At 52.6% G+C, this 23,251-nt stretch overlaps 1 protein-coding gene across 2 annotated transcripts; it reads left to right on the forward strand.

Annotated features, from left to right (window-relative positions):
* The first annotated feature begins 1,004 nt into the window (after positions 1–1,004).
* Positions 1,005–18,010, forward strand: TMEM130 (transmembrane protein 130). 2 transcript variants are annotated; one of them, XM_060033193.1, is made up of 8 exons: positions 1,005–1,298; positions 6,678–6,983; positions 8,267–8,426; positions 11,649–11,815; positions 12,541–12,625; positions 13,850–14,052; positions 16,027–16,139; positions 16,595–18,010. In XM_060033193.1, exons 1-8 carry the CDS (start codon positions 1,214–1,216, stop codon positions 16,781–16,783), a joined length of 1,308 nt encoding a protein of 435 aa, XP_059889176.1. In that variant the 5' UTR covers positions 1,005–1,213; the 3' UTR covers positions 16,784–18,010. The 2 variants fall into 2 exon arrangements, with proteins under 2 accessions (XP_059889176.1, XP_059889177.1); XM_060033194.1 differs by having other exon boundaries at positions 1,010–1,298; positions 16,631–18,010.
* The last annotated feature ends 5,241 nt before the right edge of the window (positions 18,011–23,251 follow it).

The following is a 23,251-nucleotide window of genomic DNA, read 5'->3' on the forward strand; positions in this document are numbered from 1 at the left end:
CAGGGGGAGTGGCTAGCACTTTTAACTTTCCTAAGGGGACTCACTCAAATCTGTTCTCCCCTCCATCACAGTGAGATGGCAATGGGGCCAGTGGGGCCCGTTCTCAGGGGACCCCACAGCTGTCCCAGAAGTTCTTTCACTCCCATGCAGCCCATCCTGCAATTGTGGTCCCATCAGTGCCAGCCAGGTGAGACCAGCCATCCAACACCCCCTCTGGGTGGGCTCCCTTGCCAAGGATAGAGTAGAGGCAGAGCTGGGACCAGGATCCAGGCTGCCGGTGTCCAGTCTTTAAGATCAGCCAGGCCGGCCACCTTCTAGGAGAAAAGACATGCTCTGTTCCGTTATGGCAGATGGACGCGCCTGCTTAGGCCAGGGAGTGTCCAAGGAGCAGCCTGGTCACTCCTTATCTTGGTTGTCTGAGTGTCCCAAGGCCCTCAGTGACAGCGTTGTCACTGTGGGGCCAGGTATGACCACAAACCCCATTTTACAGCAGGTGCAGAGAGGGTAAACTGAGGAATGGCATCAGTCCCAGCGCCTGCACCTGGGCACGTGCACCCAAGCCCTTCCCTCCGGAGGGACACAAGACGTTCCTAGGCCCACCGCCCAGCGCCTTGCACACAGTAGGTGCTACACTCTGCTTGAATGAAGAGCCGCATCTCCAAGTCGTGTGTGTCATGAGGGGAGACGCCACCTGGAGAAAGAGCCCAAAGGGGCCTGCTCTGGGCTTCACACTGGTGCACGCTCCTCTAGGGACGCTGAGTCAGAGCCGGCGGACGCGGGCACAGACGCAGGGAGGGGAGGGGGCGCAGAGTGGAGGAACGGTGACCGGGGAGGGGAGGGGAAGGGAGGGGTCGAGGGGAGAGGAGGGGCGCGGCGAGGGAAGGGACGGAGGGGGGAGCAGATTGGAGAAGCGGAGACCGGGGAGGAGAGGGGAGGATCGTGGGGAGAGTGGAGGATCGTGGGGAGAGGCGGCGTGCGGCGGAGTGAGGGAGGGTGCGGGGAGGGGGCGCGGCGCGGCTGACGTGGGTCGGGGTCGGCGCGGCGGGCTGTGGCCGGCGGCGGCGCGCAGAGACACAGCGATCCGAGGCGAGGACGAGCCGGCGCCGCGCCCGTACCTCCCCGCACAGCCCGTGCCGTGCGACCCACGAGCTGCAGCCGCCGCAGCCGAATCGAGCCGCGTGCCCTCCACGCTCCAGCAGCTCCCAGCGCCGCCATGGCCCCGGCCCTCTGGCCGCGCCTCGGCCGCATCCTCTGGCTGGCCTGCCTCCTGCCCTTGGCCCCGGCTAGGGTGGCTGCAGGTAAGGCGCTGCGCGAGCCAGCCGCTCGCCCTCCCCGAGTCGCAGCGCGCCCGGGGCCTCGGGGCGGTTCCGGGCGGGCGGCCTCGCCGGGAGCCGGGGCTGCGGAGGTGGCGCCGTGCGCCCTGCGCGCACCTCCCACCTCCCCGCAGGCCGCGAGCTGCGGAGCGGAGCACGGCCTGCCGGGCGCCGCGCAACCCTCTCCTCTGTCCCTTCTCCCCTCTCCCCTGAAGTCACCGGCACTTGAGGGGGCTCCCCGCGCCCTCGTTCCTGCTGCCATCTCCAGATCGGCCTTGCCCTAGGGACCGCGCGGTGGCCGGCGCATCCATCCCGATGTTTGGAAACCTCGCAGCCGCTGGAGGTGGGGGAGGACGCTGAAGGGAGTCTGGGAATGCTCGGGGTCGGTCTTCTCGCCACAGCCCCCAGGGAGCGCTGCCAGGTTGCCCGCGGAGCAGCGTTTTTGCCTTAAAATGTGGCCTTATCCAGAGAGGCTTTCTACCCTGCTTGTGTTGACTTCGGGGAGTATGCGATTTTAGCGCCCAGGAGGCCGGTCTGCCATTTCCTCTCTGGGAGTGATTTCCAAAATGGACCCGGAGCTGGTTCCGCTGGGTCCTACCCGGTGTCCCCCGGATCGTGCTTCTAACATCCCCACCTCCTCAACGCCCGAAGGCCAACACCCACTTTTCTGCCCCATTTTGGCGACAAGAAAGGACCCAGGGTGGAGAGTTTTAAGGGGACAGTTGGGATGTGGGCAGCTATTGGGTGGGTGTTAAATATTATCCAATATTTTCATGACCCCCCCTACACCTTAAAAGAATGGTAGACAGAAGAAGAGATCTAATGCAAACTTGTGAAATAAAAGCCACAAGGTAAAATAAAAAACCTGCATCTTAAGGATGAATTAAGGGAATTTTGTGGGAATGGGCTTGGTCAGGAGCATCTGCTTGCCCCTGGAAATGGGGTCTCTTGTCCATTAGGTTTACATGTGTCCAGAAATTATCAACGCGGCCTAAATTGCCAAAAAAAAAACGGTGTGGAGGGTTAATTCTTTGGAAGTCATGTGTGGTTCCCAGCCTGGCCTATTGCACCCATGATACAGTCCAAATAGCTGGGAATGGGGTTGGGGAAAACTCACAGGAGAAAGAGAGATTCAGAAGCCCTTTCCACCCTTCCCGGGTCTGGGTCAGCCTGCACGACATGCTTCCTACACCAGGGGTTGAAGTCAGAAGTCCGTGTCCTGGACCGTTCATTAATTCCAGGTTGTGTTGTCCAGACTTCAGAGTTACCTTGGGAAGTGTTTTGGGCTGTGTACCTGTGCAGTGAGAAAAGGCTGATGTAGCCCTTTTCTAGACTGTTCTGGGGCCCTACAGGCTGTGTGGTCAGGGAGAATGTGCATGCTGCAGGTGGAAGCCCAGGGAGCCTGCTGGTGGACATTCTTCCACGGGTCAAACTTTGTGGCCGCTGTCACTTCACTTTTTGCTTTGGCCCTTTCAGCTCTGGGTCACTGGGGCACCTGTGTGGTCACTGGGGCACCTGTGGCGCCCCTAAGCCCCTGACTGGGCTGCTCTGTACTCCAAGGCCATGTCATCTGGGCTCCCAAACTTGGAAAGATGGATTTGCATGGGTAGGTAACCAAAGCTGGGCTTGGTTCCTTCAGCCACAGGTGGCAAAGCCTTCCCAGTCCATTTCAGCCTGGATGTTCTGGACGCTTTCTAGGCCCTGAGGACGAGGGGCAGCATCACCCGGGGGCTGTGAAATACCTGCTTTTTAAAAACAAGCCTGAGAAAAGTGCCCTTGGAGCCTCTGGCGTCTGGACAGGTCGGGATGGGGGGCGCTCCCAGGAGCTGGGCCAGTGTCTGCTGCAACATTGGCTGTAGCAACAGCCCCTCCCCACCCCCACCCCATCCCGCCTCCTGGCTGAGCTGGCTGCCCTCCTGATTCTGTTCCCCTGGCAACGGATCTGCGTCGTGCTGACATGCGCCTGTCTTGCTGCAGACGCTGGATGGCCATCAGCATGCAGCTGAATGTCCCTGCCACCTGCCAGCCTCACTGTGGCCCACGCTCCTCTCCTGGAGGGTGTGGGCAGGAGCAAGAGAGGGAAGGGAGGAGATGGCCTCTCCTCTAAGCACCTCTTTCTGCAGCAGCCTGGCCAAAGGCTGCCTCCCAGCCAGAGGGACTCAGCCTAGGGCAATGCAGATTGCTGTGTGGTCCCCGGCAGTAGCATTAGTCCCTGGGGACCTCTGGGGACTCAGGTCCTTCAGTGTAAAATACATACTGTGTTTTCTTGGAGAAACTTACGTGTCTGGAATTCTCTCTTTGGGATTAAGGTGCTGCAGGTCCCTTTTGCAATGCTAGCCCAAATGACTTTATAATCCAAAATACGGCCCCAAGGAAAGGGATTCACAACAGGGAACGTGTAACGTGGGTGAGCGGAAAGGCTGGAGCCAGAGTCCCCAGTGGGGGCGGGCAACATCGCCGCAAGGCAAATGGAGTGCAATTGAGGACACACTCGCTCACCTCCCGGTTTTGCTGAGTCCAGCAGGTCTCTCGTGAGCCCCCTAAGAGCAGGGAGCACATCCTGTACTTCTGGGTCCCCCCAGCAGCTGCGGGTTGGGGCTCAGTCCATAGCACTTGGGTGAAGAGTTTCCTGGGGCAGTGCCATGTGGCCTGGTCCCTCTGCCACACCCTTCTCTCCAGGTGCCTCTCCACAGCATAGTGTTGAAACCCTACTATGTGCCAAGCACCTGGCTAGGCTTGGGGGAGATGGGGATGACCCTTGCCCTGCCCTCAAGGAGCTTGCAGTGCAGTGGGGGAGATAAGGAAACCTTTATCCCAACCCAAGATTGTGACAACTGTGTGCTCAGGCTGTTGGGAGAGTGCCGAGGAGGTGAGGTGGGGGGGTGTCAGGGAGGGCTTCCTGGAAGAGGTTATATCCACAGACAGATAGGTGAAGAAGAGCAGTGGGGACAGTGTGTGCAAAGGCCCTGAGGCTAGGAAGGACAGAGCATGTTGGGGGGAACTGCAGGTGTTAAAGGGTTAAAGCGACAGCATGGATGTACTAAAATGGGAATGTGGTCTCCCTCCACCCCGAGGCCGGCCCATGATCAGATTAACTGTGCAGGAAGCTGCTTGTTGAGGTGGCTGAAATTAGGGCAGGACTGGAGGCCAAGGGTCACGTTCAGGATGTATCGGTAATCCATCTGGATGGGGCTGCGTGCTACCTTAAGCAACGCTGGTAGTAATGGAGAGGGAGAATTAGTGGCAGAGGCCCGGGGGTTGATTCTTGGGACAGCTGGTCCTCTGGCCCGGCAGAGAATGATAGGTGAAGAGAATGGTAGGTTTGGGAGGGGAGAAATCCAGGGGGTCTAGAGCATCAGTGGCCAACACAATTTTAGATGATGGAGGAGATGATCTATATCTGTGCTATCCGGGAGAGCTGTGGCTGTTGAGCGCTTGAATTGTGGCTCTAGTGCAATGGAGGGACTGGAATTTTAGTATTATACATTGAAGTGATTAACTTTGATTAATTTAAATTTAATTGCATGTGGTTAGTAGCCATTGTATTATTGCTCAGTAGAAATGAAGTCTGTGTTACTGGGTTCCATCAGCATTTAGGAGGTACTGGAAGCCAAGGGAGGGCGTGTATGTTGCCGGGAAGTGGGGTGGGAGGGAGTAAAATGAGCAGAGGGGGGCTTGGGGGCCCTCCTCCCTTCCTTCTGCATCACCTCTTCTGCCCAGGTGTGCACTGTTAGACATTCTCTAACCTCAGGCCCTTCAGAGGTCTCACCTGAAAAAGAAAATTACACATCACAGGAAAATAGTTACTAAGACGTGCAGTAGTGCTATTGACAAGACTGAAGGGTTCTGGGAATTAAGATGTGCCTGCTTGAGGGATTATCATGCAAATAGTGAAGTTCACATTAGTGCCACTGCAGACATCCTTTCTGATGTATTGTCAGGTAGAAATAAAGTAATTCAAAATTGTGTGCAGAGGCTGATTCTGACTACATTTAAAACTTCCGTGCATGAAAAAGAGCTGGAGGACAGCAATATGATAGCAGCTGTTGTCTCTGGGGGGTAGGGTAATAGGACACTTCTAATATTCTTTATGCATATGTATTACTTTTATGATGGAAACAAATCTGATTTTTAAAATCTTACCTTCTGAGTATGATGAAATCTGCAGCTATCTAAAGCAGGTGAAGAATGACTTAGGAAAATGCCTATGATACAGAATTGAAAAAACAGCAACAGCAATGGAACATATAATCTCAGAGTAGGCAGCATGTAAAAGAATAGTAGGAAATGACCCAAATAGTAAGTGGTTGTTACTATTTAAAAAAAATTTTTAAATTTTATACCTTTCTCTATTTTCAGATTACAATTAGTCTTACCTTCAATGTGTTGGTCAGATGGGGAGTGTTATTGAAAAGGCCTCTTATTTGGTCTCCATTCCATGTGCTCCAGGCCCTATTCTCTGCTTGCAACCTAGAAAACTAATTCCTGGGTTCCCTGTAAGAGCTGCATCCCCAGTATTTCAGTTCAGGTTCCCCAAGGAGTTGACCCAGCTGGAAACACAGAGCTCCAGCGTTGGCCCCTGCAGGAATCCTGGAGGTTCCCTAGAGCAGTGTAGTCCAGTGGAACTTTCCGTGATAATGAAGATCTGTATCCACAGTGTCCACTGTGGTGACCCTTGGCTACACGTGGCTGGCCCTTGAAATGCGCCAGCGCAACCGAGAAAGTGGGTTTTAAGTTTGTTTCACTTTAATTGACGCTTAAGGAGCCATACGTGGCTACCATATTGGACAGCTCAGCTCTAGAAACTCTCACCTTACAGATTTACAAACTGAGACCAAAGAGAAGGGGGCTTGGCTTGGATCACAGGGGCCCTTCCTCACAAGGCTGGCCTACCACCATCAAGGTATTAGGCCTTATCAGGGTCCAGACTCAGCTTTGTGTTTCCAGCTGGAATTTTGTTTCACATGTAAAGGTTAGTCCAAAAGAGTGGGCGATGGGGGGCATTTCTTGGCATCAGCTGCGGTGGCTCCTCCTGTGACATGCACTGGCCATCATTTTAACGGCTAAGAAGCCGGGCCAGGTCAGCATACACATGCTCTGTAAGCCCCTGCTTGGCTGGCATGAAAAAATAAAACAAACTGGAGACACGGGAAAGGGCGTGGGATTTGGAGTCAGTTGGGCCTGGGTTTGAATCCCAGCTGGGCAATGAACTAATCGTATGACCCTTGGGCGGGTCACTTGACCTGCCTGGGCCTCAATTTCTCCACCTGTAAAAGAGACTCACAGAAGCCGGCCCAGAGGGTGGCGGTGGGTTTCCTGGCCACGCCCCTTCGTGAAACGCGGTCTTCGTTTCTGGGTTCCTAGGCGTGTATGAACTTCACCTCACCCCCGATGGCCCTGCCACCACGGGGGCAGAGGTGACCATCACGGCCAGCCTGGTGGCCGATGACAACGGCAGCCTGGTCCTGCCCGCCAGCACCCGCCTTTACCGCTTCCGCTGGATTCACACCCCGTTGCTGCTCACGGGGAAGACAGATGAGGCTTTCAGCTCCACCATCCGCGTCGTGGGGAACGTGCCCGGGGACTTCCCGGTCTCCGTCTGGGTCACCGCCGCTGACTGCGGGATGTGCCAGCCTGTGGCCAGGAGCGTCCTCGTCCTCCCCATTACAGGTGAGGACCTTTCCTACTTCATTTGTCTTCAGACTCCTGGCTGGTAATCACATAAATGCAGATTAGACCCATGGTTCCTTCGCTGCTGTCAGTTAACAAAGGATCAGAAAACGGTAATACGCACTGCTGGCAGGGTTGTGCTGAAATGGACACTTAAAGTACATATTGCTACTCGGGTGTAAATTAATACCACCTTTTGGAGAGCAGCTGATACATATGTATCAATGGTTATAAATTATTTTAGTCTTTGGCCTCTTCTTTCTCCTTCTCTCTCGCTCTCTCTCCCTCTCTGCTCTCTTTCTCTCTCTCTCCCCCCCTTCTCCTCCCTTCCTTCCTCCCTCCCTCCCTCCCCTCCCTTCTCTCTGTTTCCAAGAAGTCCCTGCTTTCTTGGAGTTTACAGTCTATTAAAGAACTTATCTTCAGGAAATAAACCTCCATTTGGGTAATGGTTTATGCACGAAGATGTTCATCACAGTTTTTATAATAACAGAAGAAAATAGAAACAAGCTAAGTATGCAACCATAAGGGGACTGGCTAAGTATACTGACACAATTTGTATAATGAATAATAATGACCTTTACAAAGAGTTTGTTGTAGCCTGGGGGAGTACTCACGGTTGTAAAATTTAAAAAATCAAAACAAAATTCTATAACCAATTTGATCAACTGTGTTTAATACGTGTACACCTTAAATATGTACACACGTATACTTTGCAGTTCTTCAAAACATCAACAATGCTTGTGTTTGCGTGATAAGCAGTTTCTTTTCTTTTCATTCCACTTTTCAGCAATTTCCAAATGAGCTTTATTGAGCACACCTCACTTTCTGCTTAAAAAATCAGCTTTTAATTTTTTTTTTTTAGAGGAGGCAGCCTGGAATGGTGTTCCTCACCCAGCCCAGCACATGGGGTGTGGACCTGCGGTCAGTAGAACTGCTCATTTTTTCTAGGCTCATCTAATACTTTGAAATATTTCCCAAGAGTTGCTTTCAAAGCCTGTGCATTTCCTTCTTGTCCTGGGCATCTTTTGTGCCAGAAAGTTCAGGGTCTTGGTGAAAGGGGTTCAGGAGCAGAGCTATGCATGTAACACATGAAGTGAGTCTTCACCAGCGTCCACGGAGGGGGCATATGCCTCTGTGTTCGGTGACCTGCAGGGTCCCCTCTTGCCACCACCTGGCTGTGACAGCCAGGAGGTCGGGTGGGGGAGAGGCTGCCCTGCCAACTGGCATGTGGCTCTGCCCTCCTCCACTTCAGTGGACTCACCCTCCCGTGGTCTCTGTCCCAGAGTTCCTCGTGGGGAACCTCGTTGTCACCCAGAACACCTCCCTGCCCTGGCCCAGCTCCTACCTCACCAAGACAGTCCTTAAAGTTTCCTTCCTCCTCCACGACCCCAGCAACTTCTTCAAGACCGCCTCGTTTCTCTACAGCTGGGACTTCGGAGACGGGTATGTCCTTATCCCCCTTGATGCCCCAAAGTCTTGGCTCATGGCTGGTGGCCCTGTCGTCCCAGGCGGGGTGCTCTGTACTCTCCCATCTTCACCTTCTCACTCTCTCTCACTCCAAACATGCCTTGTACACCTGCTCTGTGCCAAGCTCGGGGTCCACAGGGACCAGTGTGAGCCAGTAATGGGACCTGCCTTCAAGGTGCCTGCAACCTAGTAGAGGGGTCATTGGTGCCCAAAACAGCCCTTTAAGGCTGGTCAAGGTAGGTATATTTTTCTCTGTTTGACTCTGGAGGGACCTGGCCAGCCAATGACACACGCTGTTATACTCACATGGTAGAATTCAGGTGTTCCAGCTTCATTCTCCTTACACCTCCTCTCCAGACAAGCCAGTTGCGGGAGGCAGGTCGGGAAGTAGGGGCCGGTCAGGCATATCTGGAAATGGGCAAGATCCTGCATGAAGAAAGCTACAGAGCTACTGAGAAGTAGCAAAGATTTGTTTTTTAAATTTGTTTCATTGAAGTATAGTTAATTTACAATGTTGTGTTAATTTCTGCTGTACAGCAAAGTGATTCAGCTATGTACGTATATACATATATATATTCTTTTTTTTTTTTTTTTCGGTACGCGGGCCTCTCACTGCTGTGGCCTCTCCCGTTGTGGAGCACAGGCTCCGGATGCGCAGGCTCAGCGGCTATGGCTCACGGGCCTAGCCGCTCCGCGGCATGTGGGATCTTCCCGGACCGGGGCACGAACCCGTGTCCTCTGCATCGGCAGGCGGACTCTCAACCACTGTGCCACCAGGGAAGCCCTATATATTCTTCTTCATATTCTTTTCCATTATGGTTTATCACAGGATATTGAATATAGTTCCCTGTGCTATACAGTAGGACCTTGTTGTTTATCCATAATATATATAATAGTTTGCATCTGCTAATCCCAAACTCCCAATCCATCCCTCTCCCACCTGCAGAAGTAGAAAAGATTTGAGTAAATGGGTATGAACACCATGTCCGGGATGGTGAGTCTTAATATTGTAAAGATGTCCGTTTCCCCCCAGTAATTCTTTAAGTTTAATGCAAACCCAATAAAAATCCCAATAAGAATAATTTTTGGAACATGACAAAGATTTTACAGTTCATCTAAATTTTGTGTATAAATACACAGTTTTACACACATGTGCACATACATATATACATATATGTCACATATACACATAATGTATGTACATACATATATACATGCATGTATACAAATACACATATACGCTTATATATATATGTATATATATGGTTTTAAAACATAAAGAATATTTGTCTCAAACCAGGGCACAGCCTCCATATTTATCAGGGGCATTTATTTTCACGTTAAAGAAAGTTATATTCACTATTTCTTTCTCTTTTGTTTTTTTCTTTGGTTGCGCTGCAGCCTGCAGGATCTTAGTTCCCCGATCAGGGGTCGAACCCAGGCCCTTGGCAGTGAAAGTGCAGAGTCCCAACCACTGGACCACCAGGGAATTCCCTATTCACTATTTCTATTGCAACTGAACATTTTTGACTAGGCAATGAAATAAAATAAGAAAAGTAAATGAAATATAAATGTAAAGGAGGAGACAAAAGTCATTGTACACAGATGACAGTACTGTTTACCTGAAAAACACAAAAGACTCAACTGAAAAATCTTAGAACTAAAAAGATTTTAATAATGTGGCTGGTTACAAAACAAAGATTCTTAGCTTCTCCATATAATGGCAGTCGAAAAAATCTTTCATAATATTTATAAAAATGGACACAATAAACTTAGCCTAAAATTGTAGGATTTATGTGAATAAAATCATAGATTGTACTGAGAACCTTAAAAAGACTTGAAAAATGATGAGAGAATTTCTCAATATTGTAAGAAGAAAGAGAAATGATCAGAAAAGCAGAATGATGATGAATGGTGATGGGGAAAGGGGCTAGAAATACATACATAAACGTATTTAGAAAGCTACAAATAATTTTCAGCAAGAAAAGGCAGCTCAATGGAACAGAATAAAAAAAGCAGAAAAAAACCCTAAGTTTATATACACATATAGTGTATGATAACAATGTTATTTCCAGCCAGTGAATAAGGATAGATTGTTTGATAAATGATACTAGGGTAGCTGGTTAACTGTTTGGGAGAAAAATAATCTAATCCCTAACAAAAGCTATTCCAGATAGATTTAAAATAGTAAACATAATGAACCAGGACTAGATTGGGATGTAGATCATCCCCTGAGATTGGATAGTTTGGCAGTGGGGAAGGCATTTCTGTAAATAAAAGGCAGAAACTAGAATGGAAAAAATGCTAAATTTGGCATCATCAGATTTAAAATTTGAAATGGAAGAAGTAAATCAAACCAAAGGATAAAGGTTAAACTGGGAGAAAATATTTGGAAGATAAGTAATAGGTAAAGGTTTGATAAACTTCATATATAAAGAGCATCAACAAATCAACAAAAATATTTTATTGTTACTAGATTTCCTTTTTTTTTTTTTTTTGCGGTATGTGGGCCTCTCACCACCGTGGCCTCTCCCGCTGCGGAGCACAGGCTCCGGACGCGCAGGCCCAGCGGCCATGGCTCACGGGCCCAGCCGCTCCGCGGCATGTTGGATCCTCCTGGACCGGGGCACGAACCCACGTCCCCTGCATCGGCAGGCGGACTCCCAACGGCTGTGCCACCAGGGAAGCCCTAGAATTCCTTTTGAAGTGATTCAGGTAATTGTAGGGAAAAAGCATGATGTTACACACTTAATATGTTATATCATAACCTGTGATGGAGGTATGACTCTTCCTGTTTTTCAGATGAGAAAAGTAAGGCTTAGAGTTATGTAAATAGGAAATCTGGAGCTGAGATTTAAAGCCAGATGTGTCTTAACTCCAGAGTTCATACTTCTCCCCTCCCCAGACTGTCCTTGTCTAACACACAGCCTTTCCCAGTTTCCTGGCTCGGGGTGCAGAGCACTTCCTGGCAGGTGACAGACACCTGTTGCTAGGAGTTCTCCTACCTGTAACTTACAAATACAAAGACAACCAGCAGCCACTCTACCAGGTACAGCTGAACAGAGCCTGGCTGGCTCTGGAGACTGATGCTGGGATGATGTTTTTGCTTGCAAGGCGTTGGTCTGAATGTGTCACTGTACAACCACTCTAAGAGGGCACGTGAGTCACTTCTGTCATCTCCTCCCTGTCACCTTATAGCACCCAGATGGTGACCAAAGACGCTACAGTCTATTATAACTATTCCATCGTTGGATCCTTCACTGTGAAGGTCAAGGTTGTGGCGGAGTGGGAGCAGGTAACACCGGACGTCGGGAAGGGCGTTCTGCAGAAGACGGGCGACTTCTCCGCCTCACTGAAGCTGCAGGGTGAGTCTCCGGGGGTTGGTGTGGGTTGAGCATTTGGCCCATCAGGGAGCCCTGGGTACCACTCCTTCCAGGGCTGGGTCACTTGCAGATCAGGGTGGCTCCAGCTGGGCACTGGGCTGAGCTCGGATGCACAGCCTCTCTTCTGTTCCCCTGGCAGCCCTCTGAGTGGGTCTGTCATTCCCCGCTTCCAAGAGGGCACTGCAGGCCATGGAGGAGGTCAGGTGGCCACCAGGTGGCAGAGCCCAAGACACTGCTGTGATACTCCTCGTTCCCGGCTACATCTGCCTCCCGTCAAGGACCGTCCTGTCGGGGCTGGGACAGCTTCAGTCGGCTGCACAGGGAGGGAACAGCCAGACCTGGCTTTGGCAAGAGGGGGTGCTGGGGCAGCTGCAGCAGATTTCTTGGTCGTGCTAATGGGGTGCTGCTTCCCCCACCCCACACACGGAACAGATGATGCGGGGAGGCGGTGGTACCCTAAGTCAGCCCCAGGTCCTGCTCACCAGGGCCCTGCTTGCTTCCTCCGGCTCCCTCACTCTGAGCTGGCTCCAGCACCTGCTGCTGACAGGCAGGCGGGACCCGGGTATGCCCTGGATGTGACCTGTGACCTGCCCTTGGGGAGGGCCAGGAGGAGGACGGGGTGATGGTCACACAGCCTCGGGACTCCACGAGCCCTGATACAGCTGTCGTCAGCCACCAGATACAATGAGGTCTTCTCTGCCTTTCAGAAACCCTTCGAGGCATCCAGGTCTTGGGGCCTACCCTAATTCAGACCTTCCAAAAGATGATAGTGACCTTGAACTTCCTGGGGAGGTGAGTGAAGCCCAGAGCACACTGCACATGACCTGTGGTCCTGCCCGCACTCCCCTTCCGAGGCTCCTGACCTTCTGCTCCATCCCTGAGGGGACCCAAGTTAAGGAGCTCACGGAGGGATGATGCCACCCTTGACTGTGCCATGGGAGAGTCACAGGCATGGCTCCATTCTCAGGGTCCAGAGGAGGGAGCAGTGGCCTTTTGGGGCTGTCGGCAACATGGGCATCAAGGCAGAGGCAGGTGAGCGACCACTCCTGTGAAAAGACCCGTATGTGACTTGGGCCTGCTTTCCAGCCCCCTGGAAAGCAGGCCATCTTGGGTAGGACCTGGCTCAGCTCCTGCCACGAACACCATCAAGCTGAGTTTGTAGTAAGTGATGAGATGAGGAGATGCTGGGTGTGTTCTCCCCACAAGGGAGCCCCTCTCTGGGGCCACTGGGATGGACGGGGCTGCAGAAAAATAGTGGTCAGGGCCCAGCCCTCCAAGGACTCTAGTGGGGAAGACCAACCCCACCCAATCCCCCGACAAGGGGACACGTCAGGGGGAAATGAGGCTAGACTGGGAGTGGGCAAAGTAGCCAAGGAAGGAGGAAGACAAGCCAAGGGGCTGGAGGTGGCTCCTGACGCTTTCAGGGGGCTTTGGAGATAAGAGCTCAGTACTTAGAGAGCAGAGGGGGAAACTACTTGTGCTTGGTAGACCTGATCGTTGAAGTGGCATGAGTGTGTGTTTACTCTGGTCTAGGTCGTGTGAGATAGGAATGCTCACTTGGAATTCTTTTTATGGACCTGCATTTTCCAGATTCTGAGCCTGTGCTGTGGCAGGTGGATAGTTTGGAATGCCCTCACCCCTTCAAACCTGTCAAAAGCCGACTTATCCTTTTAATGCCTACTCAAATGCCACCTCCTCCAGGAAGCCTTCCCTGACTTCCTCATTAAGAACACGCTCCTCCGTCCCCTGTGCTTCCACAGTGCACCAAGTGCGTCACTGGGGCACTCATTCTGCCTCCTTCAGCAGTCTGTGTATGTCCCTGTTTGCCTCACTGACCCCCTCAGAGTCCCGAGCCATCTCTTATGTACCGTTTTGTTCCCTGGAGGCCAGGGAAGCTGGGTGTTCTGTCCTGGAAAGGACACTGAAGTTCATGACTGCCTGGGCTTTCTTGGACTTAGTGTATGCTCACACTACTTGCTGAGCCATTGCTAAAAAAATGCCCCCATTTCCCTGCAGCCCCCCTCTGAACGTGTGCTGGCGTCTTAAGCCCGAGTGCCTCCCGCTGGGGGAAGGGGAATGCCACCCTGTGTCAGTGGGCAGCACGGCTTACAACCTGACCCACATCTTCAGGGATCCTGGGGACTACTGCTTCAGCATCCAGGCCGAGAACATTATCAGCAAGACGCATCAGTACCACAAGATCCAGGTCTGGCCCTCCAGTAAGTGACACTTCGCCTCTGCTCTTACAGAGGCAGCAAAAACCAGTCAACCTGCCACCACCGCCAGTGTGCTGCCACCAGCCAGCTCCACCAACAGCCATCAACATCAGTCCCAACAACACAAGCATCATCAATAACCCTACGGTCCCCAACCAGCGCCACTGACTGACCACCCACAGCACTAGAAACTCTGTAGTGCCACCAACAACTGCTCTAGCCCCCACCACCAGAACCCCTCAGTGCCACCACCACCACCCTCCACACCAGCACCACTAGCAGGAACGACAGACAGCTCAGCTACTGCCGGCCAACTTGCCCAGCGCCACTGCCACCATCACCACATGCTACAGACAGTTCTTCTAGCATCTTCAATAGCCAGAGACGGCGCTGCCGTTGCGACCACCCTTACCACCATCAGCACTGCCGTTAACACCCCTGCCACCAGCCCCTGCACCGACCATTTGGACCAACACCATCCATCCCGTGCTACCCCAGCATCATCCCAACTTCAGCTCTCCTGTTGCCACCACCACTGACAGTGGTCAGTGTCTCTCCATACGTTAACCACTGCCACACTTGTCCCCAGCACGAACCCTCCCTCCTTCACTGCTATCACCGCCACCCCATCACCTCCATCTCGGCGCTGTTGCCGCCACTAAAACAGGCATCTCCAACGGTGACGGTGCTGGACTCACAGGGCTGTTGTGAGTCTCCCAGGGAGGGTAGGCAGCTCAGAAAGTGTGCAGTACGGTCTCTCTCGTTCATAAGGGTGCCCAACCATCGCCCCTGGAATACCCTTTCCCAAACACATCTTGAGGTTCCGCCACTGGCTTACAGCCACAGGATTGGCTGATGACAGCATCAGGTCCTACCCTTCATTTCCCGGGGTGGGGGGGCCTGTTCTGTGACCCCAGAAAAGAACTTTCTTATGTAGAGGAGAAAGTAAGATCCCAGAACCCTAGGGATGGTCTTTCAGATGCCCAGCCAGGTTCCATGCCATACAGAACAAAAGGGGACACCCCGCCAGCTGCACTCATCCCCGAGGTTGGCCCTGTAAGTGCACCAGATGCTGTCACTGCCCCCTCCAGTCTTTCCTGTCCCTCTGAGACCCTGAGCAGACACCACTCTCCGCTCCTGGCCCCAGCTGATGTTGTGGGCCAGGCAGACTCTGTGACCTGTTGGCATCATCGGCGGCCTTGGGCCCCACCTCCCCCAACATCTCCTGGGCACTGGGTGTCTGGGATCCCTCTGAATTCTGCAGAGAACGACAGCACTACAGGTAATCAATGCCGCCTTTTCTTGGGAGACAGATCCTCATGGCGTATGGCGGTGGCTCTACCAGGAGGAGGGTGGGGGAGTAGTGAGAAGGAACCCACACTTGCTGATCGCCTGCCCTGCACCTGCCTCACCTGGTTGCATTCCCGTGGCAGCCTTGTGGGTCAGTATTGCCATCAGGTCACTGGTCAGAACCAGGATTCGAACCCAAGACCCCCTGGGCTCTTCCTGCTCTGCCATGCTGCTTCTTGGTAACAGGATAAGGGAGTGAGCCCAGAGCTGCCAGAGGTCTCAGGGCTGTTCGGGTGTCCTCACAGCTTGGCTTCCTTTCCCCAGTGCAAGTCACCCAAGAGAGACCAAGGAGGAAGCTGCTAGGTCTTTCATGGCGTAGGCTCGGAAGTTGTACGTCATCACTCTGTCTCATGCTGCTCATTGGGAGCAGTCCACGCTCTGGTGGGAAATTTAGTTGCACCCCTTGAAAGTCACTCTCAAGTAAAACTTGAAAACCCTCACATACCCCAGCTTGGTTTTTGTGAAATCCTGGATTTGCCTGTTGGGGTTGCCTAGTTGGGATGCATGAACACGAGGAGGAGAAAAGCTCTGGTGGGCTGTGTTCTCTCCCCTGTGTCATCTCCCCCTGAAGGCTAGTATTCAGCACCAACTACCCAGGCTCGTGACTTTAGCCTGTCTCACTCCCAGGCATCCAGCCTGCTGTCTTCGCTTTCCCGTGTGCAACGCTCATCACCATGATGCTGGCCTTCATCATGTACATGACCCTGCGGAACGCCGCTCATCAGAAGGACATGGTGGAGGTGGGTGCTTGGTGGGGTGGGGGCTGGACTCCTGGGTCCTGACAGGAGAGGATATGTGGAGAGGGCAGGGGGGGCTAGACCAGGGAGCCTGGAGGTGGTCTCGATGTCAGAGCAAGGCCCTGAGGCTGGGGGTAATGTGCCCAAGATGGGGCCCGATGGATGATTTAGCTGCTTGCCAATGTGACTTACCTCCTTCTATGCTAGCCCTTTGCTTGGCAGCCGTGCCCATGAGCTGGTAAGGGAGAGGGCAACCGAAAGCAGGAAAGACCCACAGAGCAGAAAAGCCAAAGGCACAGGGAAGCGCTGCGTGGCTCCAGAAAGGTGTTTCTGTGCACGCTGCCAGCAGGCAGCTGAGCTCCAGGCCACCTAGCCAGGCAGCTGAGCTTCTAAGGCCACCTAATGGGACTCCCAGCGGGCGGGCGGGTGATTGACCAGTGGGGTTTTGTTCACCATAGGTGGCTGATTTTGACTTTTCCCCCATGTCTGACAAGAACCCGGAGCCGCCCACTGGGGTCAGGTGCTGCTGCCAGATGTGCTGTGGGCCCTTCCTGCTGGAGACGCCATCCGAGTACCTGGAAGTTGTCCGCGAGAACCACGGGCTGCTGCCGCCCCTCTACAAGTCTGTCAAAACTTACACGGTGTGAGCGCCCCCCGCCCCCGACCCGGTTTCAGCGTTAACTGACTGCTGACTGGGAGTTTCGGGCAGGGCGGGGCAGGGTGGTGCACGCTGCCCAGCAGGAGGGCTTCATGCGTGCAGGGCTGTCCACCCTGGACGGCCGTCCATTTTTACAGTCCAGCTGCCTCCACAAGCCCCCCTCCATCACACCCACTAGCCATCCATCCATCCATCCACCTATACAGTTGTAAGCCCCTCTCAGTCAGTCCCACTCCTTGGCTTTGAAGAGGCCTCAAGTGGGGCTGCAACACCAGACGTGGTCCTTGTTCTCTCCTAAGTGTGCCTGGCTACTCCTCGTCCATTCCTCCCCTATTGGCACATTTGCTGTCTATCTTGGGTTCACAGTCCCCTCCCCCAGGCAGCCCTGCCCAGGTCAGAGAGCTGGAAGGAAGGTCACAAATGGATAATTTAAGGCTGCATCACAAAAGGTCATACATACAGAGACAAGCGTGCACACACGCCACACAGACATTTCAGATGATTTCCTCTGTATCAGTTAGGTGGTTGCTGGGATGTACCCTGAATCAGCACTAAAATGAAATCTGACCTTTCCCACGTGGCCCTGACAGCTCCTGGGCCTGGCTCCTCCCTTTGTGTGCTGTCCCTGTGGCTCCTGGGTCCCTTTCTAAGGACACCCTGTTCCCTCTCTGCTTGCTGGGGGTCGGGTGGGGGCAGGGCTAATGCTTTGTGAGTGCAAAGTGCTTTATAAATAGCACCTTCTTTTATTGAGTCCGTGTTAAACTTTCATTGAGGAAAAGGCTTTGCAGCCAAAAAAGAGTCAAGCCACGGGGACTTGGGTACCCGGAGGGGGAGGGGACAGTGTTCTTGCCCCCCCAGCTGCTCCCAGGGTGGCCTTGAGAAGGAAGAGGCAGGACTGGATGGAACCCGGGGCGGGGGACCAGCCCACTCCTCTTTCTTTGTTGGCCCAGCAGCCTGGGGGAGGCAGAGGATGTGCAGAGAGTGTGTTAAGGGTGCAGAGGGAGACCACGATTAGGCCCCTATCGAACTGTGCAGGATTAGGGAGCAACCTGGGCCTGCCTGGGGAGGAGAGGCAGGGCCGTGGGGGCTGAGCTTCGTTGCTGTCATCGTTTGCTCTCAGACTTTGTGCTGAAAACAGCGTTCCCACTGTCGTGCAGCTCCTACTCATGAAATACTGCCATTATTGCCGAATAAAGCTTGTGTGCTCTGAGTATAGCCAAGCATATGCCAGGTGGCCCGAGCCTCTTTCTTTTCCGTGCGTGGATGTTTGGGCCTTGCAAGCAGCAAGAGCATTTCTTGGATGAAGCGGGACGTCCCGTCGTGTTCTCTGGCAAGGGCCCTGGATGGAGCCGCTGGCTACGACTTCAGATCTGGGTCAGTGGTTTGGGTCAGTGGTTCTCAAACTGCCTCTTAGGCTGCATCACAGACAATCTGGCTCCTGAGGGCGCCCCAGGTGACTCCAATGTGCAGCCAAGTCTGAGACTCTGGGGTGGACTCCTGATCAGAGGGGGATGTAGGGCACACCTGGGAACTTGGAAATGCAGATCCCTGGGCCCCATGCCACACGTGAATCAGCTCCCGGGGAGGGGGCAGCCCTGGTGCATCAAGTGTGAGAACCTCCCATCTCCAGCAGGGCTTCCTGAACTTGGATGTGATGAGAGTCACCGGAGGTCTTGTTAAATGACATACCTTCACGCAGGGTGTCTGGAATGGGCCCTGGGATTCTGCATTTCTAACAAGATTCCAGATGCTACTGCTGCTGCCGGTCCCAGGACCTCACTTCGACTTGCAAGGCTCTGAGTCTACACCCTTCCTGAGCTCTTTTTCTTCTATAAGTGGTTCAGGATTTTTTCTTAATTGCCTCTGCTCTCCTGTCGCCCCCACCACCCAGCACCCAGCGGGTGTGCCCCAAGATTTGAGGAGCTGGACATAGGTGTGAACAGACGCTGGCCCCACCCCTGCTGTGCCACCCTGGAGGCCCCACTTTCAACGAGCAAAGTCATTTAGGGAACTTTCTTGGACTTCAGCATCGCTGGCATGTGGGGTGGACACTGCCACACACACCTTTCCTCTGGCCTCCCACCCAGGGGACAGCTATGTCATGGTTCAGGGCGGGAAGGAACCTGGGTATAGCAGGGCACCCTCATGCCCTGGATAACTGGTTCAGAGGATCAAATGAAACCTTGAGTTACTTTAAAGTATTCTTAATAGACAAGGACAGAAAACATTTTAGAACCACTTCCTGCTGGCAGAAGACACAGCTCCCCATCTCCGCATGCCTTCAAGAGAACCAGGATAAAAAAATCTCAACTCACCCAGAAGAATTTAAAGTGGAGTTTCATGCTGTAAAGTCAGCTACATCTCTGCAAAAATGGGGGTAATCAGGTGTTTGTCTCACAGAAGTTAAAAAAAATTAAAAAAAACAACAACGAATTGTCAGCCACATTTAAGAGGTTGGGTAGAAAGAACCCTTGGGATAAAAAAACCCCCCAAAAACCTGAGAGCTGGAGAGGGAAGCTCACTTTGCCAAGCACAGATGCACCAGCTGCAATACAGTTCAGCAGAGTATTTGACTTGCAAAGTTTGGGAGCACGCAGGCTGTTGGGCAGTCGGCTGGGTCAGGCAGCAGAGTCAGGCACTTCCAGGCTCCCTCCTAACCCCGGGCAAGGACACCTTCCAGGGCAGTGCTCACTGATTTGCTAGGCTGTCTGGAACGCTCCTCTGGAGGATTGCAGGAGGTTTCCAGAGCTGTAGCCCAGGCGAGGAGCCTGTAGGGAACTCACTGTGTTTCCTTACCAGCCCCTGGTCACTGGCCCATTCCAGGCCTGTAGCAGCGAGTGTCCAGCTCTGTCCAGCACAGCTACATCTCACCTGAGCATGCTTATAAGCACTGTCATGATTCTCTATTAGCCTGCCCCACAACCACACCCCAGGTCCAGATGGCAGGAGGGCTGGGCCGCTATTCCCACCAGCCTACAGTTCCAGGAGGGACCAGATTGTTGCTGATGAGAGGCTGTGGGTTCCCATGACCACAGGGTGTCAGGAGCAGAATCAATTGAATGTATTTTTGCCGGTACCTGATACGAGCCATGTTTTCCTTTAAGAAGCCCATCACCCTGGACATACTCGGGTGTTTTGGAAGGGTTCTGAGGGTTTAAGCCTGATAGGATTAAAGTGGGTGTCCAAGGAAACGTACATGAACTCACCTATACTGGGTTGAATAGTGACTCCCCCTAAATTCATGTCCACCCAGAACATGTGAATGGGACCTTATGTGGAACTAGAGTCTTTACAGATGTGATCAAATTAAGATGAGGTCATACTGGAATAGGGTGGCCCCTAAGTCCGATGATTGGTGTCCTTACAAACAGAGAAGAGACACAGACAGGCCACGTGATGGACCCAGAGGTTAGAGAGATGCATCTACAAACTAAAGAATGCCAAGGATTGCTGGCCACCCCAGAAGCTGGAAGAGGCTCAGAGCAGATCGCTTTGTGTTAATATGCTCCTGCTGCCATCACAAAGTATCACAGTCTGGGTGGATTAAACAACAGAAATAAATTTTCTCACAGTTCCAGAGGCTGGAAGTCACAGATCAAGGTGTTGGCAGGGTTGGTTTGGTTCCTTCTGAGGCCTCCCTCCTTGGTGTGTAGACGGCCATCTTCTCCCTGTGTCCTCACCTGGTCATCCCTCTGTGTGTGTCTGTGTCCTAATTTCTCCTTCCTATAAGGACACCAGTCAGATTGGAGTAGGCCCACGCCAATGACCTCGTCTTAACTTAATTACCTCTTAAAAGGCCTTATCTCCGAAGTGCTGGGGGTTAGGACTTCAACTGATGAATTCTGGAAGGACAAAATTCAACCCATAACACCTTGATTTCAGACTTCTGGCCTCCAGAACCGGGAGGGAAGAGATTTCTGTTGTTTTAAGCCGCCCAGTTTGTGGTGTTGATTTCCGCCGCCCCAGGAAGCGAATACACTTTGCAATGTCTATCCTGGCAGCTCTCTCAGACTCTGCATCCATCCAACAGGAAGTCCTTCAAAACAGATCCAGAATCCAACCACTTCTCCCTGCTTCCGCTGCCACCCCCCTCCCTGGCGGGGCCATCCCCATCCTGTTGGCTTCCACTGCCCCTCATCTCCCCCCAGGTATGTTCTCAGACCCACACGAAGTCCATGTCCTCTACCCAAACCCTTCCATGTCTCCCAGCTCAGGGGCCTTCCAGGGGCCTTCAAGGCCCGCACGACCTGGCCCTCTGACCTCACTTGCCTCAGCTTGGTCCTCCTCAGGGCTTCCCTAGGGCCGTTCCCCCTGCCGGGAGCTTTTCCCTACACATGCCTGGGGCTCCCTCCTTGCCTCCTTCACATCTGCTCCAAGGTCACCTGCTCAGTGATACTGACCCTGACACCCCCCCACCTCCCGTACCCTACGTCCCTTACCCCCAAGAGCACTGATCATTTGCTAACATACTATTAATTTTACTAACTTATTTATTTACTCTGCCTCCCTCCATAAAATAAAAACTCCAGGAATGAAGGGACTTTGCCTACTGTGTCCAATATTTCTATTTCCAGCACCTAGCATAATGTCTGGCACATAGTAGGTGTTCATTAAATATTATCGAGGAAAGGAGGAGAAATGCCACCTCCCCATTCAAATGCATGGCCTGGCAATGTCTAGGATTTAGGAGAGGAAAGAGAAAATGCTGAGGAAAGGACTCAGTGTCTCCCCAGATTGTCCAGAAGGACAAATGGCATGGAAGCCCTGGTTTGGGCCATGTGGTGATGTCCAGGTGACAGGATGCTGAGGCCTCTGCACCTGTATCCTGGAGAGAAGGACCACTGTCTGGGGGTGTCCTTCCCTGCCCGGAGGACCTGAAGCTGCCCCAAAGTGTGATGGCATTCCGGAAACCAGCTCTGGTGCTTGTTCATCATCAGAGTGGGAAGCCCCTGGCTGTCTTCTGAGGATGATGCCTCATTCCGTGTTGGGGGGGGCGGTCAGAGGGTAGTGGGGAGCCAGGCTGTGGAGGGTACAGCAGGGGCCGAAGGAGCAAGCTGGGTTGGAACCTGGCTAAGGGGCTGAGGAGGGACTGGGGCCAGCAGGCAGGATCCGGGCCAGGGGCTCTTAACCTGGGGTGCCCAACCCCCCAAGGGATCCATGGAGAGAATTCATGAACTTGGATGGGAGAAATGACATCTCTATTGTTACAAACCTTTAATCCAATCGAGGCATTTCCTTCCACCACAGTGGCCCCAAATGGCAGTGTTGTCAGCAGTTCCTGTGACTTTGCCATCAGTAACAATCAAAAACATGTTCACATCACCCTCTAGCTGTGCATCTCTCAAAATGTCATTTGTGCTGATCATGTGTTCAAATTACCGTTGCTCTTAGACTTGCTTTCGGATCTTATTTCACTAAGCACATATATTACAATTGCTATTTTGATAACTGGTTTCCTTTGAAATCCTATTATTTAATATTATGCTTTTAAAACCATTATTCTGATGGCTTCATCTGACCGGAGGGGGGCTCATGGTACCAAGAAGGCTATCAGGCCCCTGTAGCTGTTCTCTGGGGAGATCCTCAGGGGCACAGGGGTGACAGGAGACTTTGTTTTCTTCGGGCCAGAGGGAAGGATCCTTCCCTGGGTATCTGACCCAGGAGACCAGGAGCCAGGTCCCCACAGGCCTGCAGTGCTCAGTGCAACCAGCAGGTGGCAGCCCCGCCCAGCCATGCTTCTGCAGTTTCCTCCTAGTGCTGGCTGCGGGCACCACAAGAATACAGGGGACACGGATAGCGTGGGTCCTGGCAGCTGTGGCACCCACAGACGCACACACCTGTGCACACGCCACATGCCTATGCACGCTCACACTGACAGCTGGAGAAGCCTACCTGGGAATCAGCTTCCAGAACATCCTGGCCCTTCCAGGACAGAAGGCATTCCCAGGACTCTTGCCTTGGGAAGTCCTTTCAGAAGAGGGGACCCCCTTTGTTCTTCCTCACCTTTTCCTTCCCTGATATCTTTTCTGAGGCGTCCACAGGTCAGCACAAGCCAGTAACTCCAGCCACAAAAATAATCTAGTTGCAGCCAAGGTAGGGAGTGGGTGGAAGAAGTGGAGATCTGAGGTCTTGCCCAGACCCTGGGCAAGTGACTTAATGTGTCCAAGCTCTAGTTTCTTTGTGTTGCACAATTTGTATAACGAGTGAACTCTTACAACTCAACAACTATATGACAAACCACTTAATGAAAAACGAGCAAAGGACTTGAATAGACATTTCTCCAAAGAAGACATACAAATGGCCAATAAACACATGAAAAGATGCTCAGTATCATTAGTCATCAGGGAAATGCAAATCAAAACCACCCTTAGATACCACTTCACGCCCAATAGGATGGCTATAACAGACAACACAAAACACAATCAAAGCGAAACAGAAAATAGTGAGTATTGGCAAG

The sequence above is a fragment of the Delphinus delphis genome, chromosome 15 (genome assembly GCF_949987515.2).
Source record: "Delphinus delphis chromosome 15, mDelDel1.2, whole genome shotgun sequence".
Classification (NCBI taxonomy): Eukaryota; Metazoa; Chordata; class Mammalia; order Artiodactyla; family Delphinidae; genus Delphinus; species Delphinus delphis.

Bases quoted from the DNA above. Each gene is read 5' to 3' on its own strand.
- TMEM130 (XM_060033193.1), top strand. From the start codon at position 1,214: ATGGCCCCGGCCCTCTGGCCGCGCCTCGGCCGCATCCTCTGGCTGGCC. The intron at 12,626-13,849 runs GTGAGTGAAGCC...ATTTCCCTGCAG, and splicing joins ACCTTGAACTTCCTGGGGAG to CCCCCCTCTGAACGTGTGCT. The intron at 16,140-16,594 runs GTGGGTGCTTGG...TGTTCACCATAG, and splicing joins ATCAGAAGGACATGGTGGAG to GTGGCTGATTTTGACTTTTC.